This window comes from Anarhichas minor, unplaced genomic scaffold (genome assembly GCF_050575085.1).
Source record: "Anarhichas minor isolate MPS153535 unplaced genomic scaffold, ASM5057508v1 ptg000123l, whole genome shotgun sequence".
Lineage (NCBI taxonomy): Eukaryota > Metazoa > Chordata > Actinopteri > Perciformes > Anarhichadidae > Anarhichas > Anarhichas minor.
Window position 1 is genome coordinate 564,032 of NW_027466569.1, and position 17,380 is coordinate 581,411.

General features: G+C 26.9%; 1 protein-coding gene across 1 annotated transcript in view; it reads left to right on the top strand.

Annotated features, from left to right (window-relative positions):
• slc9a5 (solute carrier family 9 member A5) overlaps positions 1-16,748 on the top strand; it is a 52,366-nt gene extending 35,618 nt beyond the window's left edge. The window contains exons 15-16 of the mRNA XM_076083165.1: positions 15,176-15,301; positions 16,156-16,748. Of these exons, the coding sequence (XP_075939280.1) occupies positions 15,176-15,301; positions 16,156-16,748 (719 nt within the window). The remainder of the gene's footprint in view (positions 1-15,175; positions 15,302-16,155) is intronic.
• The last annotated feature ends 632 nt before the right edge of the window (positions 16,749-17,380 follow it).

Sequence of the window (17,380 nt, forward strand, 5' to 3'; positions counted from 1 at the left end):
AAATACTTCTATCACAATAAGAGACCATTTAAATACTTCTATCACAATAAGATACAATATAAATACTTCTATCACAATAAGAGACAATATAAATACTTCTGTTACAATAAGAGACAATTTGTATATACTTATATCACAATAACAGACAATTTAAATACTTATATCACAATAAGAGACAATTTAAATACTTATCTCACAATAAGAGACAATATAAATACTTCTCTCACAATAAGAGACAATATAAATACTTCTCTCACAATAAGAGACAATATAAATACTTCTCTCACAATAAGAGACAATTTAAATACTTCTCTCACAATAAGAGACAATTTAAATACTTCTATCACAATAAGATACAATATAAATACTTCTATCACAATACGAGACAATATTAATACTTCTATCACAATAAGATACAATATAAATACTTCTATCACAATAAGATACAATATACATACTTATATCACAATAAGATACAATATAAATACTTCTATCACAATAAGAGACTATTTAAATACTTCTCTCACAATAAGATACAATATAAATACTTCTATCACAATAAGATACAATATAAATACTTCTATCACAATAAGAGACAATTTAAATACTTATATCAGAATAAGATACAATATAAATACTTCTATCACAATAAGAGACAATTTAAATACTTCTATCACAATAAGAGACAATTTAAATACTTCTATCACAATAAGAGACAATTTAAATACTTCTATCACAATAAAAGACAATATAAATACTTCTATCACAATAAGAGACAATTTAAATACTTCTATCACAATAAGAGACAATTTAAATACTTCTATCACAATAAAAGACAATATAAATACTTCTATCACAATAAGAGACAATTTAAATACTTCTATCACAATAAGATACAATATAAATACTTCTATCACAATAAGAGACAATTTAAATACTTCTATTACAATAAGATACAATATAAATACTTCTATCACAAAAAGAGACAATATAAATACTTCTGTTACAATAAGAGACAATTTGTATATACTTATATCACAATAACAGACAATTTGTATATACTTATATCACAATAACAGACAATTTAAATACTTATATCACAATAAGAGACAATTTAAATACTTCTCTCACAATAAGAGACAATATAAATACTTCTCACAATAAGAGACAATTTAAATACTTCTATCACAATAAGATACAATATAAATACTTCTATCACAATAAGAGACAATATAAATACTTCTATTACAATAAGATACAATATAAATACTTCTATCACAAAAAGAGACAATATAAATACTTCTGTTACAATAAGAGACAATTTGTATATACTTATATCACAATAACAGACAATTTAAATACTTATATCACAATAAGAGACAATTTAAATACTTCTCTCACAATAAGAGACAATATAAATACTTCTCACAATAAGAGACAATTTAAATACTTCTCTCACAATAAAAGACAATATAAATACTTCTATCACAATAAGAGACAATTTAAATACTTCTATCACAATAAGATACAATATAAATACTTCTATCACAATAAGAGACAATTTAAATACTTCTATCACAATAAGAGACAATTTAAATACTTCTATCACAATAAGAGACAATTTAAATACTTCTATCACAATAAAAGACAATATAAATACTTCTATCACAATAAGAGACAATTTAAATACTTCTATCACAATAAGATACAATATAAATACTTCTATCACAATAAGAGACAATTTAAATACTTCTATCACAATAAGATACAATATAAATACTTCTATCACAATAAGAGACAATTTAAATACTTATATCAGAATAAGATACAATATAAATACTTCTATCACAATAAGAGACAATTTAAATACTTATATCACAATAAGAGACAATTTAAATACTTCTATCACAATAAGAGACAATTTAAATACTTCTATCACAATAAAAGACAATATAAATACTTCTATCACAATAAGAGACAATTTAAATACTTCTATCACAATAAGAGACAATTTAAATACTTCTATCACAATAAAAGACAATATAAATACTTCTATCACAATAAGAGACAATTTAAATACTTCTATCACAATAAGATACAATATAAATACTTCTATCACAATAAGAGACAATTTAAATACTTCTATTACAATAAGATACAATATAAATACTTCTATCACAAAAAGAGACAATATAAATACTTCTGTTACAATAAGAGACAATTTGTATATACTTATATCACAATAACAGACAATTTAAATACTTATATCACAATAAGAGACAATTTAAATACTTCTCTCACAATAAGAGACAATATAAATACTTCTCACAATAAGAGACAATTTAAATACTTCTATCACAATAAGATACAATATAAATACTTCTATCACAATAAGAGACAATATAAATACTTCTATTACAATAAGATACAATATAAATACTTCTATCACAAAAAGAGACAATATAAATACTTCTGTTACAATAAGAGACAATTTGTATATACTTATATCACAATAACAGACAATTTAAATACTTATATCACAATAAGAGACAATTTAAATACTTCTCTCACAATAAGAGACAATATAAATACTTCTCACAATAAGAGACAATTTAAATACTTCTCTCACAATAAAAGACAATATAAATACTTCTATCACAATAAGAGACAATTTAAATACTTCTATCACAATAAGATACAATATAAATACTTCTATCACAATAAGAGACAATTTAAATACTTCTATCACAATAAGAGACAATTTAAATACTTCTATCACAATAAGAGACAATTTAAATACTTCTATCACAATAAAAGACAATATAAATACTTCTATCACAATAAGAGACAATTTAAATACTTCTATCACAATAAGATACAATATAAATACTTCTATCACAATAAGAGACAATTTAAATACTTCTATCACAATAAGAGACTATTTAAATACTTCTATCACAATAAGAGACAATTTAAATACTTCTATCACAATAAAAGACAATATAAATACTTCTATCACAATAAGAGACAATTTAAATACTTCTATCACAATAAGATACAATATAAATACTTCTATCACAATAAGAGACCATTTAAATACTTCTATCACAATAAGAGACCATTTAAATACTTCTATCACAATAAGATACAATATAAATACTTCTATCACAATAAGAGACAATATAAATACTTCTGTTACAATAAGAGACAATTTGTATATACTTATATCACAATAACAGACAATTTAAATACTTATATCACAATAAGAGACAATTTAAATACTTATCTCACAATAAGAGACAATATAAATACTTCTCTCACAATAAGAGACAATATAAATACTTCTCTCACAATAAGAGACAATATAAATACTTCTCTCACAATAAGAGACAATTTAAATACTTCTCTCACAATAAGAGACAATTTAAATACTTCTATCACAATAAGATACAATATAAATACTTCTATCACAATACGAGACAATATTAATACTTCTATCACAATAAGATACAATATAAATACTTCTATCACAATAAGATACAATATAAATACTTCTATCACAATAAGAGACTATTTAAATACTTCTCTCACAATAAGATACAATATAAATACTTCTATCACAATAAGATACAATATAAATACTTCTATCACAATAAGAGACAATTTAAATACTTATATCAGAATAAGATACAATATAAATACTTCTATCACAATAAGAGACAATTTAAATACTTCTATCACAATAAGAGACAATTTAAATACTTCTATCACAATAAGAGACAATTTAAATACTTCTATCACAATAAAAGACAATATAAATACTTCTATCACAATAAGAGACAATTTAAATACTTCTATCACAATAAGAGACAATTTAAATACTTCTATCACAATAAAAGACAATATAAATACTTCTATCACAATAAGAGACAATTTAAATACTTCTATCACAATAAGATACAATATAAATACTTCTATCACAATAAGAGACAATTTAAATACTTCTATTACAATAAGATACAATATAAATACTTCTATCACAAAAAGAGACAATATAAATACTTCTGTTACAATAAGAGACAATTTGTATATACTTATATCACAATAACAGACAATTTAAATACTTATATCACAATAAGAGACAATTTAAATACTTCTCTCACAATAAGAGACAATATAAATACTTCTCACAATAAGAGACAATTTAAATACTTCTATCACAATAAGATACAATATAAATACTTCTATCACAATAAGAGACAATATAAATACTTCTATTACAATAAGATACAATATAAATACTTCTATCACAAAAAGAGACAATATAAATACTTCTGTTACAATAAGAGACAATTTGTATATACTTATATCACAATAACAGACAATTTAAATACTTATATCACAATAAGAGACAATTTAAATACTTCTCTCACAATAAGAGACAATATAAATACTTCTCACAATAAGAGACAATTTAAATACTTCTCTCACAATAAAAGACAATATAAATACTTCTATCACAATAAGAGACAATTTAAATACTTCTATCACAATAAGATACAATATAAATACTTCTATCACAATAAGAGACAATTTAAATACTTCTATCACAATAAGAGACAATTTAAATACTTCTATCACAATAAGAGACAATTTAAATACTTCTATCACAATAAAAGACAATATAAATACTTCTATCACAATAAGAGACAATTTAAATACTTCTATCACAATAAGATACAATATAAATACTTCTATCACAATAAGAGACAATTTAAATACTTCTATCACAATAAGAGACTATTTAAATACTTCTATCACAATAAGAGACAATTTAAATACTTCTATCACAATAAAAGACAATATAAATACTTCTATCACAATAAGAGACAATTTAAATACTTCTATCACAATAAGATACAATATAAATACTTCTATCACAATAAGAGACCATTTAAATACTTCTATCACAATAAGATACAATATAAATACTTCTATCACAATACGAGACAATATTAATACTTCTATCACAATAAGATACAATATAAATACTTCTATCACAATAAGATACAATATACATACTTATATCACAATAAGATACAATATAAATACTTCTATCACAATAAGAGACTATTTAAATACTTCTCTCACAATAAGATACAATATAAATACTTCTATCACAATAAGATACAATATAAATACTTCTATCACAATAAGAGACAATATAAATACTTCTATCACAATAAGAGACTATATAAATACTTCTCTCACAATAAGAGACAATATAAATACTTCTCACAATAAGAGACAATTTAAATACTTCTCTCACAATAAAAGACAATATAAATACTTCTATCACAATAAGAGACCATTTAAATACTTCTATCACAATAAGATACAATATAAATACTTCTATCACAATAAGATACAATATAAATACTTCTATCACAATAATAGACAATTTAAATACTTCTATCACAATAAGAGACAATTTAAATACTTCTATCACAATAAAAGACAATATAAATACTTCTATCACAATAAGAGACAATTTAAATACTTCTATCACAATAAAAGACAATATAAATACTTCAATCACAATAAGAGACAATTTAAATACTTCTATCACAATAAGATATAATATAAATACTTCTATCACAATAAGAGACCATTTAAATACTTCTATCACAATAAGAGACAATATAAATACTTCTATTACAATAAGATACAATATAAATACTTCTATCACAAAAAGAGACAATATAAATACTTCTGTTACAATAAGAGACAATTTGTATATACTTATATCACAATAACAGACAATTTAAATACTTATATCACAATAAGAGACAATTTAAATACTTCTCTCACAATAAGAGACAATATAAATACTTCTCACAATAAGAGACAATTTAAATACTTCTCTCACAATAAAAGACAATATAAATACTTCTATCACAATAAGAGACAATTTAAATACTTCTATCACAATAAGATACAATATAAATACCTCTATCACAATAAGAGACAATTTAAATACTTCTATCACAATAAGAGACAATTTAAATACTTCTATCACAATAAGAGACAATATAAATACTTCTATCACAATACGAGACAATATTAATACTTCTATCACAATAAGATACAATATAAATACTTCTATCACAATAAGATACAATATACATACTTATATCACAATAAGATACAATATAAATACTTCTATCACAATAAGAGACTATTTAAATACTTCTCTCACAATAAGATACAATATAAATACTTCTATCACAATAAGATACAATATAAATACTTCTATCACAATAAGAGACAATATAAATACTTCTATCACAATAAGAGACTATATAAATACTTCTCTCACAATAAGAGACAATATAAATACTTCTCACAATAAGAGACAATTTAAATACTTCTCTCACAATAAAAGACAATATAAATACTTCTATCACAATAAGAGACAATTTAAATACTTCTATCACAATAAGATACAATATAAATACTTCTATCACAATAAGAGACAATTTAAATACTTATATCACAATAAGAGACAATTTAAATACTTATCTCACAATAAGAGACAATATAAATACTTCTCTCACAATAAGAGACAATATAAATACTTCTATCACAATAAGAGACAATATAAATACTCCTCTCACAATAAGAGACAATTTAAATACTTCTCTCACAATAAAAGACAATATAAATACTTCTCTCACAATAAAAGACAATATAAATACTTCTATCACAATAAGAGACAATATAAATACTTCTATCACAATAAGAGACAATTTAAATACTTATATCACAATAAGAGACAATTTAAATACTTATCTCACAATAAGAGACAATATAAATACTTCTCTCACAATAAGAGACAATATAAATACTTCTCTCACAATAAGAGACAATATAAATACTCCTCTCACAATAAGAGACAATTTAAATACTTCTCTCACAATAAAAGACAATATAAATACTTCTCTCACAATAAAAGACAATATAAATACTTCTATCACAATAAGAGACAATATAAATACTTCTATCACAATAAGAGACAATTTAAATACTTATCTCACAATAAGAGACAATTTAAATACTTCTATCACAATAAGAGACAATATAAATACTTCTATCACAATAAGATACAATATAAATACTTCTATCACAATAAGAGACGATTTAAATACTTCTATCACAATAAGAGACGATTTAAATACTTATCTCACAATAAGAGACAATTTAAATACTTCTATCACAATAAGAGACAATATAGATACTTCTATCAGAATAAGAGACAATATAAATACTTATATCACAATAAGATACAATATAAATACTTATCTCACAATAAGAGACAATATAAATACTTATATCAGAATAAGAGACAATTTAAATACTTATATCACAATAAGAGATGATTTAAATACTTCTATCACAATAAGAGACAATTTAAATACTTCAATCACAATAAGAGACAATATAGATACTTCTATCACAATAACAGACAATATAAATACTTCTATCACAATAAGATACAATATAAATACTTATCTCACAATAACAGACAATATAAATACTTCTATCAGAATAAGAGACAATTTAAATATTTCTATCACAATAAGAGACAATATAAATACTTATATCACAATAAGAGACTATTTAAATACTTCGCTCACAATAAGAGACAATTTAAATAATTATCTCACAATAACAGACAATACAAATACTTCTATCACAATAAGAGACAATTTAAATACTTATCTCACAATAAGAGACAATATAAATACTTCTCTCACAATAAGAGACAATTTAAATACTTCTCTCACAATAAAAGACAATATAAATACTTCTATCACAATAAGAGACAATTGAAATACGTATCTCAGAATAAGAGACAATATAAATACTTCTCTCACAATAAGAGACAATTTAAATACTTATCTCAGAATAAGAGACAATATAAATACTTCTCTCACAATAAGAGACAATATAAATACTTCTCTCAGAATAAGAGACAATATAAATACTTCTCTCAGAATAAGAGACAATATAAATACTTCTATCACAATAAGAGACAGTATACATACTTCTATCACAATAAGAGACAATTTAAATACTTATCTCAGAATAAGAGACAATATAAATACTTCTCTCACAATAAGAGACAATATAAATACTTCTCTCAGAATAAGAGACAATATAAATACTTCTCTCAGAATAAGAGACAATATAAATACTTCTATCACAATAAGAGACAGTATACATACTTCTATTACAATAAGAGACAATTTAAATACTTATATCACAATAAGAGACAATATAAATACTTCTATCACAATAAGAGACAGTATAAATACTTCTATCACAATAAGAGACAGTATAAATACTTCTATCACAATAAGAGACAATTTAAATACTTCTCTCAGAATAAGAGACAATATATATACTTCTATCACAATAAGAGACAGTATACATACTTCTATTACAATAAGAGACAATTTAAATACTTATATCACAATAAGAGACAATATAAATACTTCTATCACAATAAGAGACAGTATAAATACTTCTATCACAATAAGAGACAATTTAAATACTTCTATCACAATAAGAGACAATATAAATACTTCTCTCAGAATAAGAGACAATATAAATACTTCTATCACAATAAGAGACAGTATAAATACTTCTATCACAATAAGAGACAATTTAAATACTTATCTCACAATAAGAGACAATATAAATACTTCTCTCACAATAAGAGACAATTTAAATACTTCTCTCACAATAAAAGACAATATAAATACTTCTATCACAATAAGAGACAATTTAAATACTTCTCTCACAATAAAAGACAATATAAATACTTCTCTCACAATAAGAGACAATTTAAATACTTCTCTCACAATAAAAGACAATATAAATACTTCTATCACAATAAGAGACAATTGAAATACGTATCTCAGAATAAGAGACAATATAAATACTTCTCTCACAATAAGAGACAATTTAAATACTTATATCACAATAAGAGACAATATAAATACTTCTATCACAATAAGAGACAGTATAAATACTTCTATCACAATAAGAGACAATTTAAATACTTCTATCACAATAACAGACAATATAAATACTTCTCTCAGAATAAGAGACAATATAAATACTTCTCTCACAATAAGAGACAATTTAAATACTTCTCTCACAATAAAAGACAATATAAATACTTCTATCACAATAAGAGACAATTTAAATACTTCTCTCACAATAAAAGACAATATAAATACTTCTCTCACAATAAGAGACAATTTAAATACTTCTCTCACAATAAAAGACAATATAAATACTTCTATCACAATAAGAGACAATTGAAATACGTATCTCAGAATAAGAGACAATATAAATACTTCTCTCACAATAAGAGACAATTTAAATACTTATATCACAATAAGAGACAATATAAATACTTCTATCACAATAAGAGACAGTATAAATACTTCTATCACAATAAGAGACAATTTAAATACTTCTATCACAATAACAGACAATATAAATACTTCTCTCAGAATAAGAGACAATATAAATACTTCTATCACAATAAGAGACAGTATAAATACTTCTATCACAATAAGAGACAATTTAAATACTTATCTCACAATAAGAGACAATATAAATACTTCTCTCACAATAAGAGACAATTTAAATACTTCTCTCACAATAAAAGACAATATAAATACTTCTATCACAATAAGAGACAATTGAAATACGTATCTCAGAATAAGAGACAATATAAATACTTCTCTCACAATAAGAGACAATTTAAATACTTATCTCAGAATAAGAGACAATATAAATACTTCTCTCACAATAAGAGACAATATAAATACTTCTCTCAGAATAAGAGACAATATAAATACTTCTCTCAGAATAAGAGACAATATAAATACTTCTATCACAATAAGAGACAGTATACATACTTCTATCACAATAAGAGACAATTTAAATACTTCTCTCAGAATAAGAGACAATATAAATACTTCTCTCAGAATAAGAGACAATATAAATACTTCTATCACAATAAGAGACAGTATACATACTTCTATTACAATAAGAGACAATTTAAATACTTATATCACAATAAGAGACAATATAAATACTTCTATCACAATAAGAGACAGTATAAATACTTCTATCACAATAAGAGACAGTATAAATACTTCTATCACAATAAGAGACAATTTAAATACTTCTCTCAGAATAAGAGACAATATATATACTTCTATCACAATAAGAGACAGTATACATACTTCTATTACAATAAGAGACAATTTAAATACTTCTATCACAATAAGAGACAATATAAATACTTCTATCACAATAAGAGACAGTATAAATACTTCTATCACAATAAGAGACAATTTAAATACTTCTATCACAATAAGAGACAATATAAATACTTCTCTCAGAATAAGAGACAATATAAATACTTCTATCACAATAAGAGACAGTATACATACTTCTATTACAATAAGAGACAATTTAAATACTTACATCACAATAAGAGACAATTTAAATACTTATCTCACAATAAGAGACAATATAAATACTTCTATCACAATAAGAGACAGTATACATACTTCTATTACAATAAGAGACAATTTAAATACTTATATCACAATAAGAGACAATATAAATACTTCTATCACAATAAGAGACAGTATAAATACTTCTATCACAATAAGAGACAGTATAAATACTTCTATCACAATAAGAGACAATTTAAATACTTCTCTCAGAATAAGAGACAATATATATACTTCTATCACAATAAGAGACAGTATACATACTTCTATTACAATAAGAGACAATTTAAATACTTATATCACAATAAGAGACAATATAAATACTTCTATCACAATAAGAGACAGTATAAATACTTCTCTCACAATAAGAGACAATTTAAATACTTCTCTCACAATAAGAGACAGTATTCATACTTCTATTACAATAAGAGACAATTTAAATACTTACATCACAATAAGAGACAATTTAAATACTTATCTCACAATAAGAGACAATATAAATACTTCTATCACAATAAGAGACAGTATACATACTTCTATTACAATAAGAGACAATTTAAATACTTATATCACAATAAGAGACAATATAAATACTTCTATCACAATAAGAGACAGTATAAATACTTCTATCACAATAAGAGACAGTATAAATACTTCTATCACAATAAGAGACAATTTAAATACTTATCTCACAATAAGAGACAATTTAAATACTTCTCTCACAATAAAAGACAATATAAATACTTCTATCACAATAAGAGACAATTGAAATACGTATCTCAGAATAAGAGACAATATAAATACTTCTCTCACAATAAGAGACAATTTAAATACTTATCTCAGAATAAGAGACAATATAAATACTTCTCTCACAATAAGAGACAATATAAATACTTCTCTCAGAATAAGAGACAATATAAATACTTCTCTCAGAATAAGAGACAATATAAATACTTCTATCACAATAAGAGACAGTATACATACTTCTATCACAATAAGAGACAATTTAAATACTTATCTCAGAATAAGAGACAATATAAATACTTCTCTCACAATAAGAGACAATATAAATACTTCTCTCAGAATAAGAGACAATATAAATACTTCTCTCAGAATAAGAGACAATATAAATACTTCTCTCAGAATAAGAGACAATATAAATACTTCTATCACAATAAGAGACAGTATACATACTTCTATTACAATAAGAGACAATTTAAATACTTATATCACAATAAGAGACAATATAAATACTTCTATCACAATAAGAGACAGTATAAATACTTCTATCACAATAAGAGACAGTATAAATACTTCTATCACAATAAGAGACAATTTAAATACTTCTATCACAATAAGAGACAGTATACATACTTCTATTACAATAAGAGACAATTTAAATACTTATATCACAATAAGAGACAATATAAATACTTCTATCACAATAAGAGACAGTATAAATACTTCTATCACAATAAGAGACAATTTAAATACTTCTATCACAATAAGAGACAATATAAATACTTCTCTCAGAATAAGAGACAATATAAATACTTCTATCACAATAAGAGACAGTATACATACTTCTATTACAATAAGAGACAATTTAAATACTTACATCACAATAAGAGACAATTTAAATACTTATCTCACAATAAGAGACAATATAAATACTTCTATCACAATAAGAGACAGTATACATACTTCTATTACAATAAGAGACAATTTAAATACTTATATCACAATAAGAGACAATATAAATACTTCTATCACAATAAGAGACAGTATAAATACTTCTATCACAATAAGAGACAGTATAAATACTTCTATCACAATAAGAGACAATTTAAATACTTCTCTCAGAATAAGAGACAATATATATACTTCTATCACAATAAGAGACAGTATACATACTTCTATTACAATAAGAGACAATTTAAATACTTATATCACAATAAGAGACAATATAAATACTTCTATCACAATAAGAGACAGTATAAATACTTCTATCACAATAAGACACAATTTAAATACTTCTATCACAATAAGAGACAATATAAATACTTCTCTCAGAATAAGAGACAATATAAATACTTCTATCACAATAAGAGACAGTATAAATACTTCTATCACAATAAGAGACAATTTAAATACTTATCTCACAATAAGAGACAATATAAATACTTCTCTCACAATAAGAGACAATTTAAATACTTCTCTCACAATAAAAGACAATATAAATACTTCTATCACAATAAGAGACAATTGAAATACGTATCTCAGAATAAGAGACAATATAAATACTTCTCTCACAATAAGAGACAATTTAAATACTTCTCTCAGAATAAGAGACAATATATATACTTCTATTACAATATGAGACAATTTAAATACTTATATCACAATAAGAGACAATATAAATACTTCTATCACAATAAGAGACAGTATAAATACTTCTATCACAATAAGAGACAATTTAAATACTTCTATCACAATAAGAGACAATATAAATACTTCTCTCAGAATAAGAGACAATATAAATACTTCTATCACAATAAGAGACAGTATAAATACTTCTATCACAATAAGAGACAATTTAAATACTTATCTCACAATAAGAGACAATATAAATACTTCTCTCACAATAAGAGACAATTTAAATACTTCTCTCACAATAAAAGACAATATAAATACTTCTATCACAATAAGAGACAATTGAAATACGTATCTCAGAATAAGAGACAATATAAATACTTATCTCAGAATAAGAGACAATATAAATACTTCTCTCACAATAAGAGACAATATAAATACTTCTCTCAGAATAAGAGACAATATAAATACTTCTCTCAGAATAAGAGACAATATAAATACTTCTATCACAATAAGAGACAGTATACATACTTCTATCACAATAAGAGACAATTTAAATACTTATCTCAGAATAAGAGACAATATAAATACTTCTCTCACAATAAGAGACAATATAAATACTTCTCTCAGAATAAGAGACAATATAAATACTTCTCTCAGAATAAGAGACAATATAAATACTTTTATCACAATAAGAGACAGTATACATACTTCTATTACAATAAGAGACAATTTAAATACTTATATCACAATAAGAGACAATATAAATACTTCTATCACAATAAGAGACAGTATAAATACTTCTATCACAATAAGAGACAGTATAAATACTTCTATCACAATAAGAGACAATTTAAATACTTCTCTCAGAATAAGAGACAATATATATACTTCTATCACAATAAGAGACAGTATACATACTTCTATTACAATAAGAGACAGTATAAATACTTCTATCACAATAAGAGACAATTTAAATACTTCTATTACAATAAGAGACAATTTAAATACTTATATCACAATAAGAGACAATATAAATACTTCTATCACAATAAGAGACAGTATAAATACTTCTATCACAATAAGAGACAATTTAAATACTTCTATCACAATAAGAGACAATATAAATACTTCTCTCAGAATAAGAGACAATATAAATACTTCTATCACAATAAGAGACAGTATACATACTTCTATTACAATAAGAGACAATTTAAATACTTACATCACAATAAGAGACAATTTAAATACTTATCTCACAATAAGAGACAATTTAAATACTTATCTCACAATAAGAGACAATTTAAATACTTCTATCACTATAAGAGACAGTATAAATACTTCTATTACAATAAGAGACAATTTAAATACTTATCTCACAATAAGAGACAATTTAAATACTTCTATCACAATAAGAGGCAATATACATGCTTCTATCACAATAAGAGACAATTTAAATACTTCTATCACAATAAGAGACAATATAAATACATTTCTCACAATAAGAGACAATATAAATACTTCTCTCACAATAAGAGACAATAAGAGATATTCAAAAAGATCTTCAGCTGGTGATAAATAATACGACAGCTGAGTCCGTCTGTTCTGAATATGTTATATGAATAAAGTTTGAGCTCAGTATTCAATGTTTTTTATTGATCAGGGCTAAAAACAACAAGAGTAAAGCTGATTGATTATTCATTTATTTTTACTTCTCAGGCATTTTCTTCATCATATCTGTATTTCTGTAATTGACCTCCTGGATGAGCAGCTGTTATTAATGCGTATTAATTGATTATGAATCTGTTCTGGATGTATTATAAAGCTTCTCTCAGCTTTATTCATGCAGATTACACCAGATAGTAAAACAGATTATTATTTGAGAATATGCGACAATTTAGAAGTGTAGTTTTGGTTTGTAAACATAAAAATGACCTTAAATCTCAAAATGGGGATGGATGAATAAAAATAATAACTGAAGAAGGTATTTAAATGGAAAATGTTAACATACAGAAACAAAAGTACCACCATGTAAAGTGTGTGTGTGTGTGTGTGTGTGTGTGTGTGTGTGTGTGTGTGTGTGTGTGTGTGTGTGTGTGTGTGTGTGTGTGTGTGTGTGTGTGTGTGTGTGTGTGTGTGTGTGTGTGTGTGTGTGTGTGTGTGTGTGTGTGTGTGTGTGTGCGTGCGTGTGTGTTCAGACCCGGTGGTGGTTCCTGTGGAGTCTGAGGAGGAGAAAGCTGAACATTCAGACCCTGAGAAGGAAGATGTCGGGATCACCTTCATAGCTCGTAAGGTGGAGACTCCCAAACAAAGACCTAGATCAGGTAAGAACACACACTACTACTGCTACTACTACTACTACTACTACTACTACGACTATTACTGCTATATTACTACTGCTACTACTACTGCTAATACTACTACTACTACTACTACTGCTACTACTACTACTATTACTACTATTATTACTGCTACTACTGCTACTACTATTACTACTACTATTAATACTATTATTACTGCTACTACTACTGCTACTACTGCTACTACTACTGCTACTACTACTACTACTACTGCTACTCCTACTATTATTACTGCTGCTTCTGCTACAACTGCTACTGCTAGTACTGCTACTACTACTACTGTTACTACTACTATTATTACTACTACTACTACTACTACTACTACTACTATTACTACTACTACTATTACTACTGCTACTACTACTACTGCTGCTGCTGCTGCTGCTACAACTACTGCTACTACTACTATTATTACTACTACTTTTACTACTGCTACTACTACTACTGCTGCTGCTGCTGCTACAACTACTACTACTACTGCTACTACTACTACTACTACTACTGCTACTACTATTATTACTACTACTACTATTACTACTACTGCTACTACTGCTACTACTACTACTACTGCTGCTGCTGCTGCTGCTGCTACTGCTGCTGCTGCTGCTACTACTACTACTGTTACTACTACTGCTACTATTACTACACTACACTACACAATCAGTCGTGCTTCGTCCTGTTTTCCCCCTGAAAGTTTGGGAGCAAGGAATCCACTACTGCTACTGCTACTACTATTACATACCAGTCAGTGACAGATCAGATCTGAAGTCCTGTGATGATGATGATCAGGTCTAACTGTCATGTGTGTCATGCATCAGTCCCAGCAGCTCTGGATGACGGCGGTCAGAGTTCACCAGCAGTGGACCCCCCCTCCCACCTCCCATGGAAAGTGACCAGCGTAGGCTCTCCTCCTCCATGTGTGTCCATGGAGGCCACTAAGATCATCCCTGTGGACCTCCAGCAGGCCTGGAACCAGAGCATCTCGTCCCTGGAGAGCATCTCCTCCCCCCCGGCCCACTCCGAGCCGGTCCACCCCCGAGTCATCGCCCTGTCCAGACTGGGGGGGTCCCGTCCGGCCTCCTACACGCCACCGGGCAGCACCTCCTCCATCGCCATCGGAGCTCAGGTGGTACAGGGCTCCTTCTGCTTCCCGGAGAAGAAGAAGGAGGAAGAGGAAGAGGAGGAGGAGGAGGAGGGAGGAAGAGCGCTGCAGGAGATGCAGCCTCTCATGTCATCTCCGAGGACAACCGGCACCCTAATGGCTCCGCCACCACCGCCACCACCGCCACCAGGCTCTGCCCCCCTTGTCTCGGGGAGGAGGAGGAACCCTTGTGTCTACCTGAGGAGTCTGGTGACCGCACCTCCTTCTCCTGGTAGTGAGATGCACAGCAGAGGACCCACCCAGCTGTGACCAGCTACACACACACACACACACACATACAGACACACACACATACATATATAGACACATGTACACACATGCACGCACGCACATATATACACACACAGAGACGGCGGTCTCACCGTCCAATAGGAAAGCAGCTCCTCTCAGCTCTTCATGTCTGTCGTCTCGACTGTCGTTCACCATAAAGTGTCCCATGTGATTATTATTATTGTTATTATTATTATTATTATTACTATTATTACTATTATTACTATTATTGTTATTATTATTATTGTAAAGATTAATACTCTGTAATCGATCATCATTGGTGGGTCTCATTTAAACGTTTTACAGACAGGAAGTCGTTGTCATTTGTGATTCCAGCTGATGTTGTGATGTCAGAGCTGTTTAAAGCCTCATTTGTTTTGTCTTCATGTAAACATGAATATATATATATATATATATATATATATTTATGGTGTCACAGCTTCTCATATCAAATATAAAAATCTATTTAGTAAAACTGCAAATATATCAGATGTAGTTTATTTTGAAGGACCAACGTGTGTAAAAAAGAGTATAGAGAACATTTCTACGGTGTGTGTGTGTTGTGTAGCTGTGTTGTGTAGCTGTGTGTCTCCGTCCCATCAGTCCGTCCA